An 18,054-nucleotide genomic window follows, 5' to 3' on the forward strand; every position below is an offset into this window, starting at 1 on the left:
ATTTACAAAATGGACTAGTATTCAACAATAAGAAGGAAATACATGCAGTAACATAGATGTTCTATTATATGAAATTATAGGTCAGGGAAATCTTATGAATAGTAACAGGAAATGGATAATTGGTTGCCTGAGACTGGGTTTTGCAAAATATTGACTGAAAGGGGGCATGAGGGAACTTTCTGGGGTGATGAAAATGTTCTGTATTTTAATTAGGGTGGTTAAAATGGATACATTTGTCAAAACTCATTGAACTGTACATGTAAAATAGGTGCATTTACTTGTGTGTAAATTATTCCTCAAAAAGACTATTTAAGAAAGTGCAAAAATGAAAAGCCACAGTGTAGTCATACTATAAAATCGTCTGAAAAATAAGTCATCTGAACTTCTATACCAGAAAATAATCCTCATATTTGCTTCCCTTTTATTGAGTGCTAATGAAAATATAACTTGAAATGATGTGTTGTCTTAAGATATTCAGTAGAAAGATCTGTGCTGTGATTTTAGTAATAATGTAAGTACTTTGGCAACAAGTTTCATATAACAAAAAACATCTTTTATGAGAAATATATTCATTTTAAGATCAGAAGCTACAGCATTGATGGCTACCTTATGGTTCTTTAATTGAATAAGTGAAACCATGTCAGATGTCCTGCTGTGTGAATTTCTCTCACATTTTAGATCCAACTTGGATCCAAGTTAGATCCAAGTTGGATCTAAAATGTGGGGATTATTGTTTCTCCAAAAAAAAATTCCTTTTGTAAGGCCTCACCAAATGTTCAATTTATTTTTCTTTTCTTTATATTTCTATGCTAACATATCATTTTATAATGAACTTCTTTCTTGTGCCCTTTACATAATTTTATGCAACAAACCAAATGATTATATGCACTCCCAATATTTTTACCACAATTGGGTGATTTTCTTTGTGCAGAGATTTTATATTAGCCCAGAATTCTCAGGCTTAAGTACTAGAGAATTTATTTGCTGTTGTTGTTGTTGTTTTTCCTTCTTTTTTTTTTTTTTTTTTTTTTTTTTTTGAGATGGAGTTTTGCTCTTGTTGCCCAGGCTGGAGTGTAATGGTAGGATCTCAGCTCACTGCAAACTCCACCTCCCAGGTTCAAGCAGTTCTCCTGTCTCAGCCTCCTGAGTAGCTGGGATTACAGGCACCCATCACCATGCCCAGCTAATTTCTGTATTTTTAGTAGAGACAAGATTTCATCATATTGGTCAGGCTGATCTTGAACACCTGACCTCAGGTGATCCACCCACCTCGGCCCTCCGAAGTGCTGGGATTACAGGCATGAGCCACTGTGCCCAGCCAGTATGAGAGAATTTATATACATATAACTAGAATTATATATAACATGGCCTAACATGCATGAATGTGCCAGTAATTTCCCTTTTTCCCTCAGCATGTTTCCCTATTTTCATGATTCAGTTTTTGAGACATGCCTATATTCTGCTTTTTAGTGACTTAGCTAAGCCTGTCAATGATTTAAATTTCTCAGATACTGTGACAGTTTATGGGGACAGTGATACAGAATATTTATAATTGTTATTTTTCTGTGAGACCTGGGACATTCAGTTACCATTTTATATAGCTACATAGACATGGATATACAGCACAATGTTGGCATTTTAAAATAATGCTTGGTTTTCCACTTTTCTGTGAGATCTGGCCACCATATTCCTCATAAGAATTCATTTGTACTCTGACTTTTAAAATCATTACCTATCGAAATAAATAGGACGTGGTGATTTTCTGAAAACATTATTGATAGAGGAAGAGAGGTGACTCCGATTGAACTGACAGTAGAACAAATAACGCGGTCATGCTGGGTTCAGATTATTGTTGCAGAAAACACAACAATTCTTAAAGTATGTGAAGTTCAACATAAATAGAAATCAGCAACCTTGAATTCTCAGCCACAGGACCCTCTCCTGCCTGCTCTCTGCCCCTCTGGTGGGGACTTACGTTCCTTCTGTAGGTTCCCAGAGGCCTTAGTGCCTCCTCTTCTACAGTTTATCCCACCAAGCAGTAATTGTCTGTTTGCCTAGTCATCTCTGAGATTTTCATTGGCAGAGAAATAGACTTCAACTGCTGTCTCCATGGTGATATGTAGTACCAAACACACAGAAGGGTGGCAGTGAGTGAATGAGCAAGTGGGATTAAGGAAGCTACTCAGTATTGCCATGATCATTGTCTTTGCCTAATGTGAGTAGGGTTTATGGTTGCGGCATTTCTTATGTAAGACTTCGATTTCCAGCTGGCAAAATTGAAGAAATAACCACCAAGCTGAGAGCCATGTTCTAGATGGTTCTTCTAAACTATTGTAAATGAATTCTGAATGATAATGGCACTTTCTATTGTACTTTTTTCCTAGGCAGTTTCACTTCTATTTTGGTAGTTGGAAACATAACCTTGCTGAACCTGTTTCCGTATAGCAATAGCTAGCATTTATAAAACATTTAGTATATTCCACCCTGCCCACTGTGCCAAGCCTTTATGTGGGTTATCATAGTTAACTTTCACAACAACCTGACGAAATGGGTGATATGTAGGTGCTGGGAAAATGGAAGCTTAAAGAGGTTGGGTAACTTGCCTGCGTTCACACAGATAGCAAGTAAAGAACTCAGGCTCAAAACCACTCAGGCAAGCTCTAGCACTGGGCTTTTTATCATTTTCCAGTGCTGTCCTGTTCTGTTTTTTTCAAAGCATTTATCTCCGTGTGAAACTTTTATTTATTTGTTTCTGTACTAGAATGCTTACTCCTTGATTTCAGAGACATTGCATCCCCAGGTGTAAGACAGCACCTGGCACCAAGTAGATGCTCAATCAGTATTAAATAATGATGAGGTACTGCCTTCTGGATGGAGTAAGAAATAAAGGATAAGGTTACCAGATAATTTGTAAGTGCTTAACAATTGTTACATTTTATGAATATACATTTTAGGAAATGATTTGTTCAAATAGAAAACTCCCCAAACTGCTTTAAAAGGTGGCTTACAAAAAATTCTTAATATCCTTTCATGAAATATCCATTCACGCATGTAGGAATTTTGACTATACACTAACACAAGTTCTACACTGAGTTTGAGGTTGATGCAGTTTCACAACCTTCTTGGGGTGCGGGGGGGAGGATTATTTTATGTTGCTGATATCTAGTATGTTATCCCTTTAAGGTACCTAAAACAAAACAAAGCAAACATCAATCTCTGCTTGATTTAGAGGGGTAGGTGCCAACCTAGTTTTGCTATGAGCAGCTCCACGTTCTAAGAAGATCTTGGCTCTTTCCCAGTTCTCATTTCTCTCACTAGCCAATTATGTCTGGTAATTGCAAATGAAAGAAGAATTTAGACAAAAAGATATTATACAGAACCACAGAGAACCTGAGGCCGAGAGGAGCTGCCTGGGCCATTGCATCTCTGGAAGCTGAAGCTGTTTTTGGTGAACTTTCCTATCATCCCTCCTTTTCTCCCTTTTCTATTTTTTGAGTCCTCACCTTTTATCCTATTACTATCTCCTTCCTGAATATAGCCTGCTCACTTAGTAGTTAAGTGAAAAAAAATTCTAGCCACTGCAAAAGCAGTATGTCTTTCTGCCAGTGACACAGTCCCATTGACTTCCGTTCACATCTCCCAAACCCCCATTTTGAAACATCCCATCTCCCTCTGTAACTCCGTAACTTCTGTAAGACCCACCCAGCACTACAACCTAGGTTTTGAATATTCTATGCCCTTCTGTGCCATCAATATTAACATTCTGTGTTTCTAGAACTACTTTCTTTACACAGGATTTACTAAATAATTCATTTCATTGGGAAGTTCTTAAGTATAATCTTCTTTGTTTTTCTGGAAAAGTACATCACTTAAACATTTCAAGGGCACATACTTGAAATGAATGCACAGGCTGTGACATTTTTCCCTGCCATGTCCTTTAGTTGAGCCCTGCATGTCTCCCCCTTTGGGAGTTTGGGACCTTGTTCTTTCATGTTGGAGCAGAGTTCATATCATTACTTATATATTTATTTATTTACGTATTTGAAATAGTGTCTTGTTTTGTTGCCCAGGCTGCAGTGTGGTGCATGATCACAGCTGACTGCAGCATTGACCTTCTGGGCTCAAGCTATCCTCTCGAGTGGCTGGAACCACAGGCACACACCACCACACCTGGCTAATTTTTTGTAGGGACAGGGTTTTGCTATATTGCCCAGGCTGGTCTCAAACTCCTGGGCTCAAACAATCCACTCACCTCACCCTCACAAAGTGCTGGGATTACTGGCATGAGCCATAATATCCTTATTTCACTTAATGTAGTTCACTCTATAATTCTGTAGTTGTTTTTGAAATGTTAATTGCCATTTGTTATCTTTACATTCAGATTATATTCAATGCCCATATTGTATGAGGAGGTTTAATGAAACCGCAGCCGAGCGACATATTAATTTCTGCAAGGATCAGTCTTCTCGCCGAGTCTTTAATCCAGCTCAGACAGCAGCCAAATTGACATCCAGAGCTCAGGTAACTATCTCTCCCCAGGTGTTGGCTCTTGTGCCCTTGCATGCCTGGGGTGAGCAGGTAGAATTCCCTAGAGAACCTCAATTACCCATCCTAAGAAGTGTAAGGGTGAAGAGAACTGATCACCATTGCTCATCCCTGTGGGAGCTGACTTCTTTTGAAGGAGAATGCTTTCCAGCTAATGGCACCTTTGGGTGTTGTAGAAAAAAACATTTCTAAAGTATTTGTAGCTTCTTTGGGTGAAGACTTGAATATATAGTGTTTCTATAGTATTGTGGCAAAACTCTTTATCAAACAGTAGGTATCAACCTTAACGATCCAGAAAAGAATTACGAATCTAAAGTGAAACTGCCTGAGTGGGACAGGCTGTCCCAAGGCAACTTCCCCACAGGTCATGTGTTTTGCTCTGTAGAGGAGGGGTCTTCACCTTTTATTTAAAGTCACAGAATCAGCAAGTTAAAGGGATATGTGAAAGAATGGAAGCAGCTGTTATAATTAGGTGCAAATCAGTAAAATAACAACCTGAAGTGGAAGACAGTAGATTTATAAACCATAGAACTGGAGCCAGCAAACAGCACCATGCACATCAAAGGTCTCAGGTACATACCTACAATATAGCATAAAAACTATTCGTTTCATAGACATGCTTAGATGCCATGAAAAGTTGGTTTGAATACTTTAAGTGTATACAGACTGTTTATTTTTGAGACAGGGTCTCACTCTGTTGCCCAGGCTGGAGTGCAATGGTATAATCATGGCTTATTGCAGCTTTGACCTCCCAGGTGCAGGTGCTCCTTCTACCTCAGCCTCCTGAGTAGCTGAAACTACAGGTGCATGGCACCACGTCTGGCTAATTTTTTGTATTTTTAGTAGAGATGGGGTCTCACTGTGTTGCTCAGGCTGGTCTCGAACTCCTGGGCCCAAGCGATCTGCCCTCTTCGGCCTCCCAAAGTGCTAGGACTACAGCTGTGAGCCATCGTGCCTGGCCCCTGCAGCCTGTTTAGAAAGCTTCTGGTTAAATCCGGTATCTAATGGGGTGGGACCCTTTCCAACAAAAGCGGATCCCACAGACTGTGGATCATGAGCTCTATTCCCATAAGCATTAGAGAGTTATTGACTATCACACATGTACCAGAAACTGTGCTAGCTACTGGTTGATCAAGAATTTGTCATTGAAAGATGGAGGAGGACTTGGAGCTGGTACAGTTGGCATATATAGGAGAGCTATGGAAGAAGAAGTCACTGCAATTCCTGGAAGTCTTCAAAGGCAAGCAAACGTTTTGCCCTTAAATATCAAAATGGGTTCACCAGCCTAGAGTTGGGGTTGGGAAGCACTTTATGCACAAAACATCCAGCTTGTGGCCTGAGGCACCCATCTGGGGGGCTAAAGCATACAGTACCTATGAAAGAGGTACAGGATGCCAGATGTGGTGGCTCATGCCTGTAATCCCAGCACTTTGGGAGGCCGAGGTGGGCAGATCACCTGAGGTAGGGAGTTCGAGACCAGCCTGACCAACATGGAGAAACCCCGTCTCTACTAAAAATATAAAATTAGCCGTGCGTGGTGGCACATGCCTATAATCCCAGCTACTTGTGAGGCTGAGGCAGGAGAATCAGTTGAACCTGGGAGACGGAGGTTGTGGTGAGCCGAGATCATGCCATTACACTCCAGCCTGGGCAACAAGAGTGAAACTCTGTCTCAAAAAAATAGAGAGAAAGAAAGAAAAGAAAGAAAAGGAAGGAAGGAAGGGAGGGAGGGAGGGAGGAAGGAAGGAAGGAGGGAAGGAAGGAAGGAAGGAAGGAAGGAGGGAAGGAAGGACAGGGACAGGCAAGATAGGCAGCCAGATCTAGAAAGGCTTTAACTCAAGTCAGTTGAGAGAGGAAGAAAAGAGGAATTGATTGAAGAGACACCCTAAAATCAAGGACAGCCAGACCTGAGGGCCTGGAAGCAGGAACTGGAAAGTCCTCAGGAAGTCAGGCAGTCCTCCTTTGTACTTTGCCATCCCGTCTCTTCCTCCTGCTATTCACTGCCTTCTGTTCTCTCTGACGATGGAGTTTCTTGGCCTTTCTGTCCAATTGGCCTCATGTGTCATCCTGCAGGCAGTGTGGGTTGGGTGAACAGTGGAGGCTGGAGTGACATGGAACTGGCTTTTAAGGAAGGTCACTTTTGCAACTACTGTTCCGCATGGATTAATGGGAGACCAAGTAGGACCCACCACAACAGGGAAAAAATGAGGGCCTAGATTAGGAAGATTAATAGGGTGTGTGGGAGGGAGAATCTAAGAAATAATTGGTGAGACTGAGAAAATGATTAGACATAGGATAAAAGAGGGGATCAGAGTTGACAATAAGGTTTTCAGCTCCAGAGCCTGGAGAGATAGGAAGACAATCTCTGTAGATAATAGAACACAGGAGGGAGGACATATTTGTGTTGAGGGGCAGTGGTTATGATAAATACAGTTTTATAGATTCAGTTTTGTTTTTTACTTTTGTTTTTGAGACAGAGTCTCACTCTGTCACCCAGGCTGGAGTGCAGTGGCGCAATCTCGGCTCACTGCAAACTCCGCCTCCCGGGTTCAAGCGATTCTCCTGCCTCAGCCTCCCAAGTAGCTGGGATTACAGTCACCCACCACCACTCCCAGCTAATTTTTGTATTTTTAGAAGAGACGGAGTTTCACCATGTTGGCCAGGCTGGTCATGAACTCCTGACCTCAAGTGATCTGCTTGCCTCAGCCTCCCAAAGTGCTGGGATGACAGGCATGAGCCACCACACCTGGCTTAGATTCAGTCTTGACATCTGAGATAGCATGGGAAGAAGTGCAATGTAGAAAAAGCCAGGATTCTACATTCAGTAGTCAGGGTTTGAATTTCTTTTTTTTTTTTCTTGAGATGGAGTCTCACTCTGTTGCCCAGGTTGGAATGCAGCAGTGCGATCTCAGCTCACTGGAAACTCTGCCTCCCGGGTTCAAGCAATTCTTGTGCCCCAGCCTTCCAAGTAGCGGGATTATGGGCGCCCACCACCATGCCTGGCTAATTTTTGTAATTTTAGTAGAGACGAGATTTCACCATGTTGGCCAGGCTGGTCTTGAACTCCTGACCTCAGGTGATTCGCCTGCCTTTGTCTCCCAAAGTGCTGGGATTACAGGCATGAGCCCCCGTGCCCGGCCAGGGTTTGAATTTTAATTCTATAATTTAAGTAAACTTGGCTGATTTACTTAAATTCTTTGAGATTCACTTTAATCTGTCAAATGGGGTTAATCATGTGTGCCTTGCTGAGTTGTTGGGGGACTTAAAGATAAGTGAAGGACCCAGTTCAGTGTCTTGCACATAGGGGCTCCTCCTTTCCTCTCTCTACATTACCCCACCCTCCCCTTCCCCAGTAGCCTTTTCTAGTTGATACGATTGGCACCACACCTTTGGAGGAATATGACTACTTTGGGCTTGATTACAGCCTAATTATGGAAAAGTTTCTTTGCATAAGTCTACCTACATTCTGTAAAGCAGTAAAGGGTGAGTTACATTTCTGCAAATGGTTCCTCTTACCGGTCTCCATAGTTAGTCAGCTTTAGTGGGGCCAAGGAGAGTACAGGAAAGCAGCAAACGGAAGTGTTTTTATTCCTGAAGAAGGCCAGCTGGCTGTCAGTGTAACCAGTGACTTGGCCCCATTCCTCTCCTTGTTTTCCAGAGCTGAGTGGTGATTGGGAACACAGAAGAAAAATTGCTTGCTTTGTGAATTCCTTCACTCACTGTAGAGTATATCTGAACAGCCGTATTTGTTTCCTTTGTGCCAGCTTCACCACTTTGGGGCCTTGTCTAATAGTGAGGCTTACTCAAAAATGGAACAGGAAAGGAGGGGTTGTTTCAGTTTTGAAGGGCTGTTAACAACACAGCCGAAATATGTTTCTATTTTAAACATAATCAGCTTTTAAAATGTGTCATACCCTTAACCAAAAGAGACCAATATGGGCCTCTAAAAATAGCTTTATTTGTGTGAATGGGGATGAGCTGTGTGTTATAGTCTCTCAGCCATTCTTACCCAAGTGAGAATTCTCACTTGGGGTAACACGTTATCTTTATACTGCAGTTTCCATGGAACTGGAGGTGGGATCAGTGACAAGGTGAAAGGAGCATGTGAGAAACCTTTTGGTCCTTATTTCGTTTTAATATAACTATTCTGCGGCTGCTGCTCTGCAGGGAGGGGGATGGTATAGGGATGTTGTAATTTCATGCTTAAAACATTTGTTGCCTGCCAATCTGTTTTTCTTCTCTGTTCATGTTAAAACAAAACAAAACAAAACAAAACTGTCTTCAACTGTAATGAAAAAAATAAAATGTTCTTTAACCTTTATTGACATTAAGTGATTTCTTATGTCTCCAAACAACTAATTTTATAGGATGAATATACCACTAACAACCCCAAGGGCTTCATTATGGAAGGGAAGCTTCAAAACCCAGATATGGCTTTGAGCACCAGCTGGGAGGACAAGAACTAGGCTAACTGAAGTGCAGGGTGTGTGTCTGTCCCCTTCTCCTGGATTCAGGGAGTCCCTGCAGATGATGCCAGTCTGCTGCTGGTGAAGTGGGAACAACTGTACCTCCTATGTGGTACCTGAGGTTACAGAAGGTGTTCTCTTTGTCTCTCTTTCTTTCTCTCTCTGTAGGGTAGGGCTCAGATGGGTCCAAAAAAAGAACCAACTGTTACCAGTGCCGTGGGAGCTTTGCTGCAGAACAGGGCCCAGGTGGCCACAAGTGAAGTCCCAACCAAGTCCGGTGAGTCAGAGAGTGCATTTCAGCTCTCAAATGATGGGGGTCAGAGGAGATCACTATTGGGTCTGGGATTCACCGGTAGTCTGCAAAGGCTCTAAGACATTCACTGTTGCTTCTGGATGCAAAGATATTTGGAGTAGAGGTTAAAGCTTATTTGCCAAAAGGGAGTATTTCTTAATTTATCAGGATTACACAACTTTCACAATGTACAAGTCAAATTCTATTATTGCAATGGGAGTCTAGAACCATTGTTCTCTGGTCTAGTAAAATTGAAGAGATTGAAAACAGGAGAAGACCATGTGTCTTATGTTTGTGTTGAAAATAAAGGGAAAGTTTCTTCTCTAGAAATAAATACAGATCCTCCTCAATGTATGATGGGGCTATGTCCTGATAAGCCCATTGTAAATAGAAATATGATTTTAAAAAATGCATTTAACACCCCAATTAACTCATGTAAAGTTGAAAAATCTTATGTCAAACTATCATAAGTCAAGAATTTCTGTACAGTCATCCCTCGGTATCCACAGGGAATTGGTCCCAGGGCCCTAGTGGATACCAAAACCTGAGATGTTCAAGTTCCTGATATAAAATGGTGTAGAATTTGTATATAACCTAGGCACATCCTCCTGTATACACTAAATCATCTCCAGATTACTTATAATACCTAAGGCAATATAAATACTATGTAAGTAGTTGTTATGCTATATTAAAATTGTTGTATTATTTTTTATTATTGGTACAGTTGTGTTTTATTTATTTATTTATTTTTAAATGTTCTCCATCTGTAGTTGTTAAATCTGCAGATGTGGAACCCATGGGAACAGAGGCTGACTATAATTTCTTCAAAGTAGCAGCAAGGCAGAACCATAGGAGCCATCCTAATGGGGATGAGGTGGTATCTCATTTTAGTTTTAATTTGCATATCTCTAATGATTTGTGAGGTTAAGCCTCTTTTCAAGTGCTTATTGATCATTTGTATATATTCGTTGAAAAAATGTCTGTTCAAGTCCTTTGCCCATTTTTGAATTGTTTTTGTTGTTTTGGTTTTTGCTAACTTAATCACCAGTGTAATTAGTTGTTTTTGTTGTTGACTTTTAGGAATTCTTTATGTATTCTGGATATTAATCCCTTATCAGCCATATGGTTTATAAATATTCTTTTATTTCCTATTCCATGGGTTGCCGTTTTTACTCTGTTGATATTCTTGTGTATGTGTGTGTGTGTTTGTTTGTTTGATTTTGAGACAGGGTCACTGTTGCCCAGGCTGGAGTACAGTGGCACAATCATAGCTCACTGCAACTTCAACCTCCCAGGCTCAAGTGACCCTCCCACCTCAGCCTCCCAAGTACCCAGGACTATAGGCATGTGCCACCATGCCCAGATAATTTTTAAATTTTTCATAGAGATGAGTTCTCACTATGTTGATATTCTCCTGATTCATAAATTTTTAAAATTTTCGTGAAGTCCAATTTGTCTATTTTTCTTTGGTTGCCTCTGGTGACCAAGAAATCCAAGAAATTGGATTAATCTTTGCCTAATCTAGGGTCGGAGAGGTTTACTCCTATGTTTTTGTCTAAGCTAAGGCTAGCTTTAGATCTTATATTTTAGGTCTTTGATCCATTTTGAGTTAATTTTTAATATATGGTGTTAGGTAATGGTCCAGCTTCATTCTTTCGAATGTGGATGTCCAATTTCCCCATTCAACCAATGGTCTTGCACCCTTGTCAAAAATCATTTGACCATGTAAACAAGGGTTTATTTCTGGACTCTGTTCTTGGTTTATATGTCTGTCTTTATGCCAGTATTACATTTCCTTGATTACTATAGCTTTTAGTAAGTAGTGACATAAGGAACTATGAGTCCTCCAAGATACAGCCAAGATTGCTTTGGCTATTTGGGATCCCTTGAGATTCCATGTGAATTTTAGGTTGGGCTTTTTTATTTCTGCAAGAAACATCATTGAGATTTTAACAGTGATTGCACTGAATCTGTAGATTGCTTTGTTTAGTATGGACAGCTTAACAATAGTAAGTCTTCAAATCCATGAACATCTAATATATTTCTGTTTATTTATGTCCTGTTTGTTGGTGTTTTTTTTTTTTTTATCATGGAAGGGTGTTGAATTTTCTCAAATGCTTTTTTATGCATCAATTGAGTTGGTGATGTATTTTTTGTCCTTTATTCTGTAAATGTAGTGTACATTGATCAATTTTCATGTGTTGAACCATCCCTGTATCCCAGGAACAAATCTCACATGGTCATGGTGTATAATCCTTTTAAGATGCCACTGAACTTGATTTGTTAGTATTTTATTGAGGATTTTTGCATTAATGTTCGTAAGGGATGTAGTTTTCTTATAGTGTCTTTGAAGTCAGGGTACCCTTGGCCTTATGGAATGAATTAGGAATGTCCCTACTTCTTAATATGTTTGGGAAAAGTTTGAGAAGGTTTGGTATTAGTTCTTCTTTAAATGTTTGGTAGAATTTACCAGTGAAGCTCTCAGGTCTGGAGCATTTTAATGTCATAAGATTTTTTATTATTAATTCTATCTCCTTACTAGTTATAAGTCTTTGAAATATTCTATTCGTTCATGATTTACTGTAGGTAGGTGTTTTGTTTTTTAGGAATTCATCCATTTCATCTAGGTTATCCGATTTTTTGGTATATATTTTTTCATAATACTTTCATGAAATCCTTTTTTATTTCTATAGCATTGGTAGTTATATCTCCATTTTCATTTCTGATTTTAGTAATTTGTGTGTTTTCTCTTTTTAAATTTTAACTTTTTTTTTTTTTTTTGAGAGAGAGCCTCACTTTGTTGCCAAGGCTGAATTGCAGTGGCGAAATCTTAGCTTACTGCAACCTCCATCTCCTGGGTTCAGGCGATTCTGCTGTCTCAGCTTCTCCAGTAGCTGGGACCACAGACACACACCACCACACCTGGCTAATTTTTGTATTTTTAATAGAGACAGAGTTTTGCCGTGTTAGCTAGGCTGGTCTTGAAATTCTGGCCTCAAGTGATCTGCCTGTCTTGGCCTTGCAAAGTGCTGGGATTACAGGCGTTAGCCACTGTGCCTGGCCCCTCTCTTTTTTTTTAAATTAGTCTATCAAGCTAATGGTTTTCTTTTTAAGTTCAGGGGTACATGTGCAGGATGTGCAGGTTTATTACATAGGTAAACATGGGCTATGGTGATTTGCTGCACAGATCATCCCGTCACCTAGGTATTAAGCCGAGCATCCATGAGCTATTCTTCTTCATGATCTCCCTCCTTCCCCCATTCTCCAACAGGCCTCAGTGTGTGTTGTTCCCCAGCGTGTGTCCATGTTTTCTCATTATCCAGCTCCCACTTATAAGTGAGAACATGTGGGATTTGGTTTTCTGTTCCTGCATTAATTTGTGGAAGATAATGGCCTCCAGCTCCATTCATGTCCCAGCAAAGGACACCATCTCATTCCTTTTTATGGCTGCATAGTATTCCATGGTGCATATGTACCACATTTTCTTTATCCAGTCTACCATTGATAGACATTTAGGTTGATTCCATGTCTTTGCTATTGTGAATAGTGCTACAATGAAAATACATGTGCATGTATCTTTATAATAGAATGATTTATATTCCTTTGGGTATATATTCAGTAATGGGATTGCTGGGTCAAATGGTATTTCTGCCTCTAGATCTTTGAGGAATCACCACACTGTCTTCCACAATGGTCAAACTAATTTACAGTTCCACCAACAGTGTAAAACTGTTCCTTTTTCTCCACAACCTTGCCAGCATCTGTTATTTTTTAACTTTTTAATAATAGCTATTCTGATTGGTGTAAGATGGTATCTCATTGTGGTTTTGATTTACATTTCTCTTATGTTAAGTGTAGTTGAGCTTTTTTCATATGTTTGTTGGCTACATGTATGTCTTCTTTTGAGAAGTGCCTGTTTATGTCCTTGGCCTACATTTTAATGAAGTTGTTTTTATCTTTTAAATTTGTGTAAGTTCCTTGTAGATGCTACATATTAGATCTTTGTCAGATGGATAGATTGCAAACATTTTCTCCCATTCTGTAAATTGTTCACTCTGATGATAGTTTCTTTCACAGTGCAGAAGCTCTTTAGTTTAACTAGACCCCATTTGTCAATTTTTGCATTTGTCGCAATTGCTTTTGGTGTCTTCATCATGAAATCTTTGCCCATGCCTATGTTCTGAATGGTATTGCCTAGATTTTCTTCTATGTTTTTTATAGTTTTGGGGCTTTACATTTAAGTCCTTAATACATCTTGAGTTGATTTTTGCAAATGGTATAGGGAAGGAGTCTAGTTTCAATTTGCTGCATATGGCTGGCCTGTTATAGCAGCACCATTTATTAAATAAATAATTCTTTCCCCATTGCTTGTTTTTGTCACGTTTTTTGAAGATCAGATGGTTTTAGGTGTACAAACTTGTTTCTGGCTTCTCTATTCTGTTCCATTGGTCTCTGAGTCTTTTTGTACTTGTGTAATACTGTTTTGGTTACTGTAGTCTTATAGTGTAGTTTGAAGTTGGGTAGCGTGATGGCTCCAGTTTTGTTCCTTTTGCTTAGGATTGTCTTGACTATCTGGGCTCTGTTTTGATTTCATATAAATTTTAAAATAGTTTTTTTCTAATTCTGTGAAGAATGTCAGTGGTAGTTTAATGGAAATTGCATTGCATCTATAAATTGCTTTAGGTAGTATGTCAATTTTCATGATATTGATTCTTCCTATTCATGAGCATGGTATATTTTTCCATTTGTTTGTGTCATCTCTGATTTCTTTGAGCAGTAGTTTATAGTTCTCTTTGAAGAGATTCTTCACTTCCCTTGTTAGCTGTATTCCTCGGCATTTTATTCTTTCTGTGCCAATTGTGAATGGAGGTTCACTCATGATTTGGCTCTCAGCTTGCCTATTGTTTGTATATGGGAATGCTAGCAATTTTTGCACATTGATTTTGTATTTTGAGACTTTGCTGAAGTTGCTTACCGACTTAAGAAGCTTTTGACCTGAGACAATGGGGTTTTCTAGATATAGGATCATGTCATCTGCAAATAAAGATAGTTTGACTTCCTCTCTTCCTATTGGAATCCTCTTTCTTTCTTTTGCCTGATTGCCCTGGACAGAACTTCCAATACTATATTGAACAGGAGTGGTGAGAGAGGGCCTCTTTGTCTTGTGCCAGTTTTCAAGGAGAATGCTTCCAGCTTTTGCCAAATCAGTGTGATATATGCTGTGGGTTTGTCATATATGGCACTTATTATTTTGAAATGTGTTCCTTTAATACATAGTTTATTGAGAGTTTTTTATATAAAGGGATGTTGAGTTTTATTGAAGGTCCTTTCTGCATCTATTGAGATAATCATATCTTTAGATCTGTTTGTGTAATGTATCACATTTATTGATTTGTGTACATTGAACCAACCTTGCATCCCAGGGATGAAGCCTACTTAATTGTAGTGGATAAGTTTTTTGATGTGCTGCTGGATTTGGTTTGCCAGTATTTTGTTGAGGATTTTTGCATTGATGTTCATCAATGGTATTGACCTGAAGTTTTTGTTGTTGGTGGTGTATCTCTGACAGGTTTTGGTGGTGGGCTCCTGTAATCCCAGCTACTCAGGAGGCTGAGGCATGAGAGTCACATGAACCTGGGAGGCAGAGGTTGCAGTGAGCTGAGATTGATCCACTGCACTCCAGCCTGGGTGACAGAGTGAGACTCCATCTCAAAAAAGAAAAAAAAATGCGTTAGGGAAGATTCCCTCCTTTTCAATTTTTTGAAATAGTTTCAGTAGAAATAGTACCAGCTCTTCTTTGTACCTTTAGTGGAATTCATCTGTAAATCTATCTGGTCCTGGGCTTTTTTTTTTTTTTTTTGACTGGTAGGCTATTTATTTCTGCCTCGATTTCAGAACTTGTTATTGTTCTGTTCAGGCATTCTGTTTCTTCCCTGTTCAGTCTTGGGAGGATGTATGTGTCCAGGAATTTTCTTCTAGAATTTCTAGTTTATGTGCATAGAGTTGTTTATAGTATTCTCAGATGGTTGTTTGTATCTCTGTGGGATCAGTGGTGATATCCCCCTTATCATTTCCGATTGTGTTTATTTAAATCTTCTCTCCCTCTTTATCAGTCTAGTTAGCAGTCTATCTATCTTATTAATCTTAAAAAAACAGTTATTGGATTCTTTGATTTTTTGAAGGTTTTTTTTTTGTGTTTTTACTTTCTTCAGTTTAGCTCTGATCTTGATTATTTCTTGTCTTCTACTAGCTTTGGGTTTGTTTGCTCTTGGTTTCCTAGGTCTTTTAGTAGTTAAGTTGTCAATTTGAAGGCCAGGCGCGGTGGCTCAAGCCTGTAATCCCAGCACTTTGGGAGGCCGAGATGGGCGGATCACGAGGTCAGGAGATCGAGACCATCCTGGCTAACACGGTGAAACCCCGTCTCTACTGAAAAATACAAAAAAAAACCTAGCCGGGCGAGGTGGCAGGCGCCTGTAGTCCCAGCTACTCGGGAGGCTGAGGCAGGAGAATGGTGTGAACCCGGGAGGCGGAGCTTGCAGTGAGCCGAGAGCCGGTCACTGCACTCCAGCCTGGGCCACAGCGCAAGACTCCGTCTCAAAAAAAAAAAAAAAAAAAAAAAGTTGTCAATTTGAGATCTTTCTAGCTTTTTGGTGTGGGCATTTAGTGCTATAAATTTCCCTCTTAACACTGCTTTAGCTGCAACCCAGAGATTCTGGTACATTGTGTCTTTGTTCTCATTAGTTTCAAAGAACTTGATTTCTGCTTTAATTTCATTATTTGCTCGCAAGTCATTCAGGAGCAGGTTCCATGTAGTGTTCAGTTTCCATGTAGTGGTGTGGTTTTGAATGAATTTCTTAATCTTGAGTTGTTCAGTTTCCATGTGATGTGGTGTGGTTTTGAGTGAATTTCTTAAACTTGAGTTCTAATTTGATTGTGCTGTGGTCTGAGAGACTGGTTGTTAGGATTTCAGCTCTTTTGCTTTTGCTGAGGAGTGTTTTACTTCTGATTATGTGATCAATTTTAGAGTTAAGTGCCATGTGGCAATGAGAATAATGTATATTCTGTTGTTTTGGGGTGAAGAGTTCTTTAGATATATTTTCTTTCATTTCAATCCTGGAGAATCTGATTATTATAGGTCTTGGGGATGATCTCTCTTCTCACAGAGTATTTTACTGGGGTTCACTGTATTTCCTGAATTTGAATATTGGCCTGTCTTGCTAGGTTGGGGAAGTTCTGGATTATATCCTAAAGTGTGTTTTCCAACTTGGTTCCATTCTCTTTGTCTCTTTCAGGTACACCAATCAGTTGTAGATTTGGTCTCTTTACATAATCCCATATTTCTCAGAGGTTTTGTTCATTTATTTCATTCTTTTTTCTCTATTCTTGTCAGCCTGTCTTATTTCAAAAAGATAGTCTTCAAGCTCTGAGATTCTTTCTTACTCTGAGATTTTTTCTTCCACTTAGTCTATTCTGCTATTAATATTTGTGATTGCATTGTGAAGTCCTATAGTGTGCTTTTCAGCTCTAACAGATTAGTTATGTTTCCCCTTAAACTGGCTATTTTGGCTCTCAGCTCCTGTATTATTTTATCGTGATTCTTAGCTTCTTTGCATTGGTTTACAACACACTTTTTTATCTCAGTGAAGTTTATTACCCACCTTCTGAAACCTACTTCTGTCATTTCAACCATCTCAGCCCAGCCCAGTTCTGAGCCCTTGCTGGAGAGATGTTGTAGTCATTTTAAGGAAAAGGGGCACTCTGGCTTTTTGAGTTTTCAGTGTTTTTGCATTGATTCTCTCTCATCTTAGTGGGTTTATCTACCTTTGATTTTTTATGCTGCTGATCTTTGGATGGGTTTCGTTGTTGTTTTCTATTTGTTTTTCTTTTAACAGTCTGGCAACTCTTCCATAGGGCTGCTATGGTTTGCTGGGGATCCACTCTAAACCTTAGTTTTCTTTTTTTTTTTTTTTTTCGGTACCTTGAGGTATCACCTGTGAAGCCTGTGAAATAGCAAAGATGGCAGCCAACTTTTTCCTCTGGAAGCTCTGTCCCAGGGGTCTTGACCTATTGCTGGCCCAAATTTGCCTGTAGGAGGTGGCTGAAGACTCCTGTTGGGAGGTCCTACCCAGTCAGGATCAGGAACCCTCTTAAAGAAGCAGTCTGCTTTTGATAGAGCAGCTATGCTGTATTGGAGATCCCTTCAGTCCCTGATCTGTTTGGGCTCTCCAAGGCCCACAGGCTGGACAAGCTGAGAAGCCAAATGGCCAAGTTGGCAGCCTGCCCCACCCTTCAGACACTTTGTCCCAGGGATAACACAGGCCAGGGTGACCGGAGGCCACTGTGGGTGGGACCTGACTGGGAGTACCTGCCCCACAAGGAGGAGTGGATCAGGGTCTTGCTTAAAGAAGCAGTCTGGCCATACATCAACAAAACAGCTGTGCTGTGGTGATGAACTGCCTCTGCCCTTGTCAACTTGGCCTCTATAAAACCCAAAGGCCAGAAGGGCTAAGTCATCCAACCAACCCAGGTGACAGCCCTCCCCTCCTCTGGGCACTTCATCCCAGGGAGAGATCAGAGCTCTGTCTCTAATATGTGCAGGCAGGCATGGCTGGAGGGTCCAGCTGGAAGGTTCTACCCAGTGACGAAGAAGCAGTCTGGCCATGATCTGGCAAAGCTGCTGTGTTGCACTTCTAGGGAAACCCTTCCTCGTCTGGACCGTTTTGACTTTCCAAAGCCCACAGGCTGAAATGG

At 40.2% G+C, this 18,054-nt stretch overlaps 1 protein-coding gene across 1 annotated transcript in view; it reads left to right on the forward strand.

Moving 5' to 3' along the window:
• Nucleotides 1-18,054, forward strand: part of ZC2HC1B (zinc finger C2HC-type containing 1B) — a 65,876-nt gene that overhangs the window by 29,705 nt on the left and 18,117 nt on the right. The window contains exons 5-6 of the mRNA XM_015137220.3: nt 4,382-4,521; nt 9,180-9,288. Coding sequence (XP_014992706.3) covers nt 4,382-4,521; nt 9,180-9,288 — 249 coding nt within the window. The remainder of the gene's footprint in view (nt 1-4,381; nt 4,522-9,179; nt 9,289-18,054) is intronic.

This window comes from Macaca mulatta, chromosome 4, assembly GCF_049350105.2.
Source record: "Macaca mulatta isolate MMU2019108-1 chromosome 4, T2T-MMU8v2.0, whole genome shotgun sequence".
Lineage (NCBI taxonomy): Eukaryota > Metazoa > Chordata > Mammalia > Primates > Cercopithecidae > Macaca > Macaca mulatta.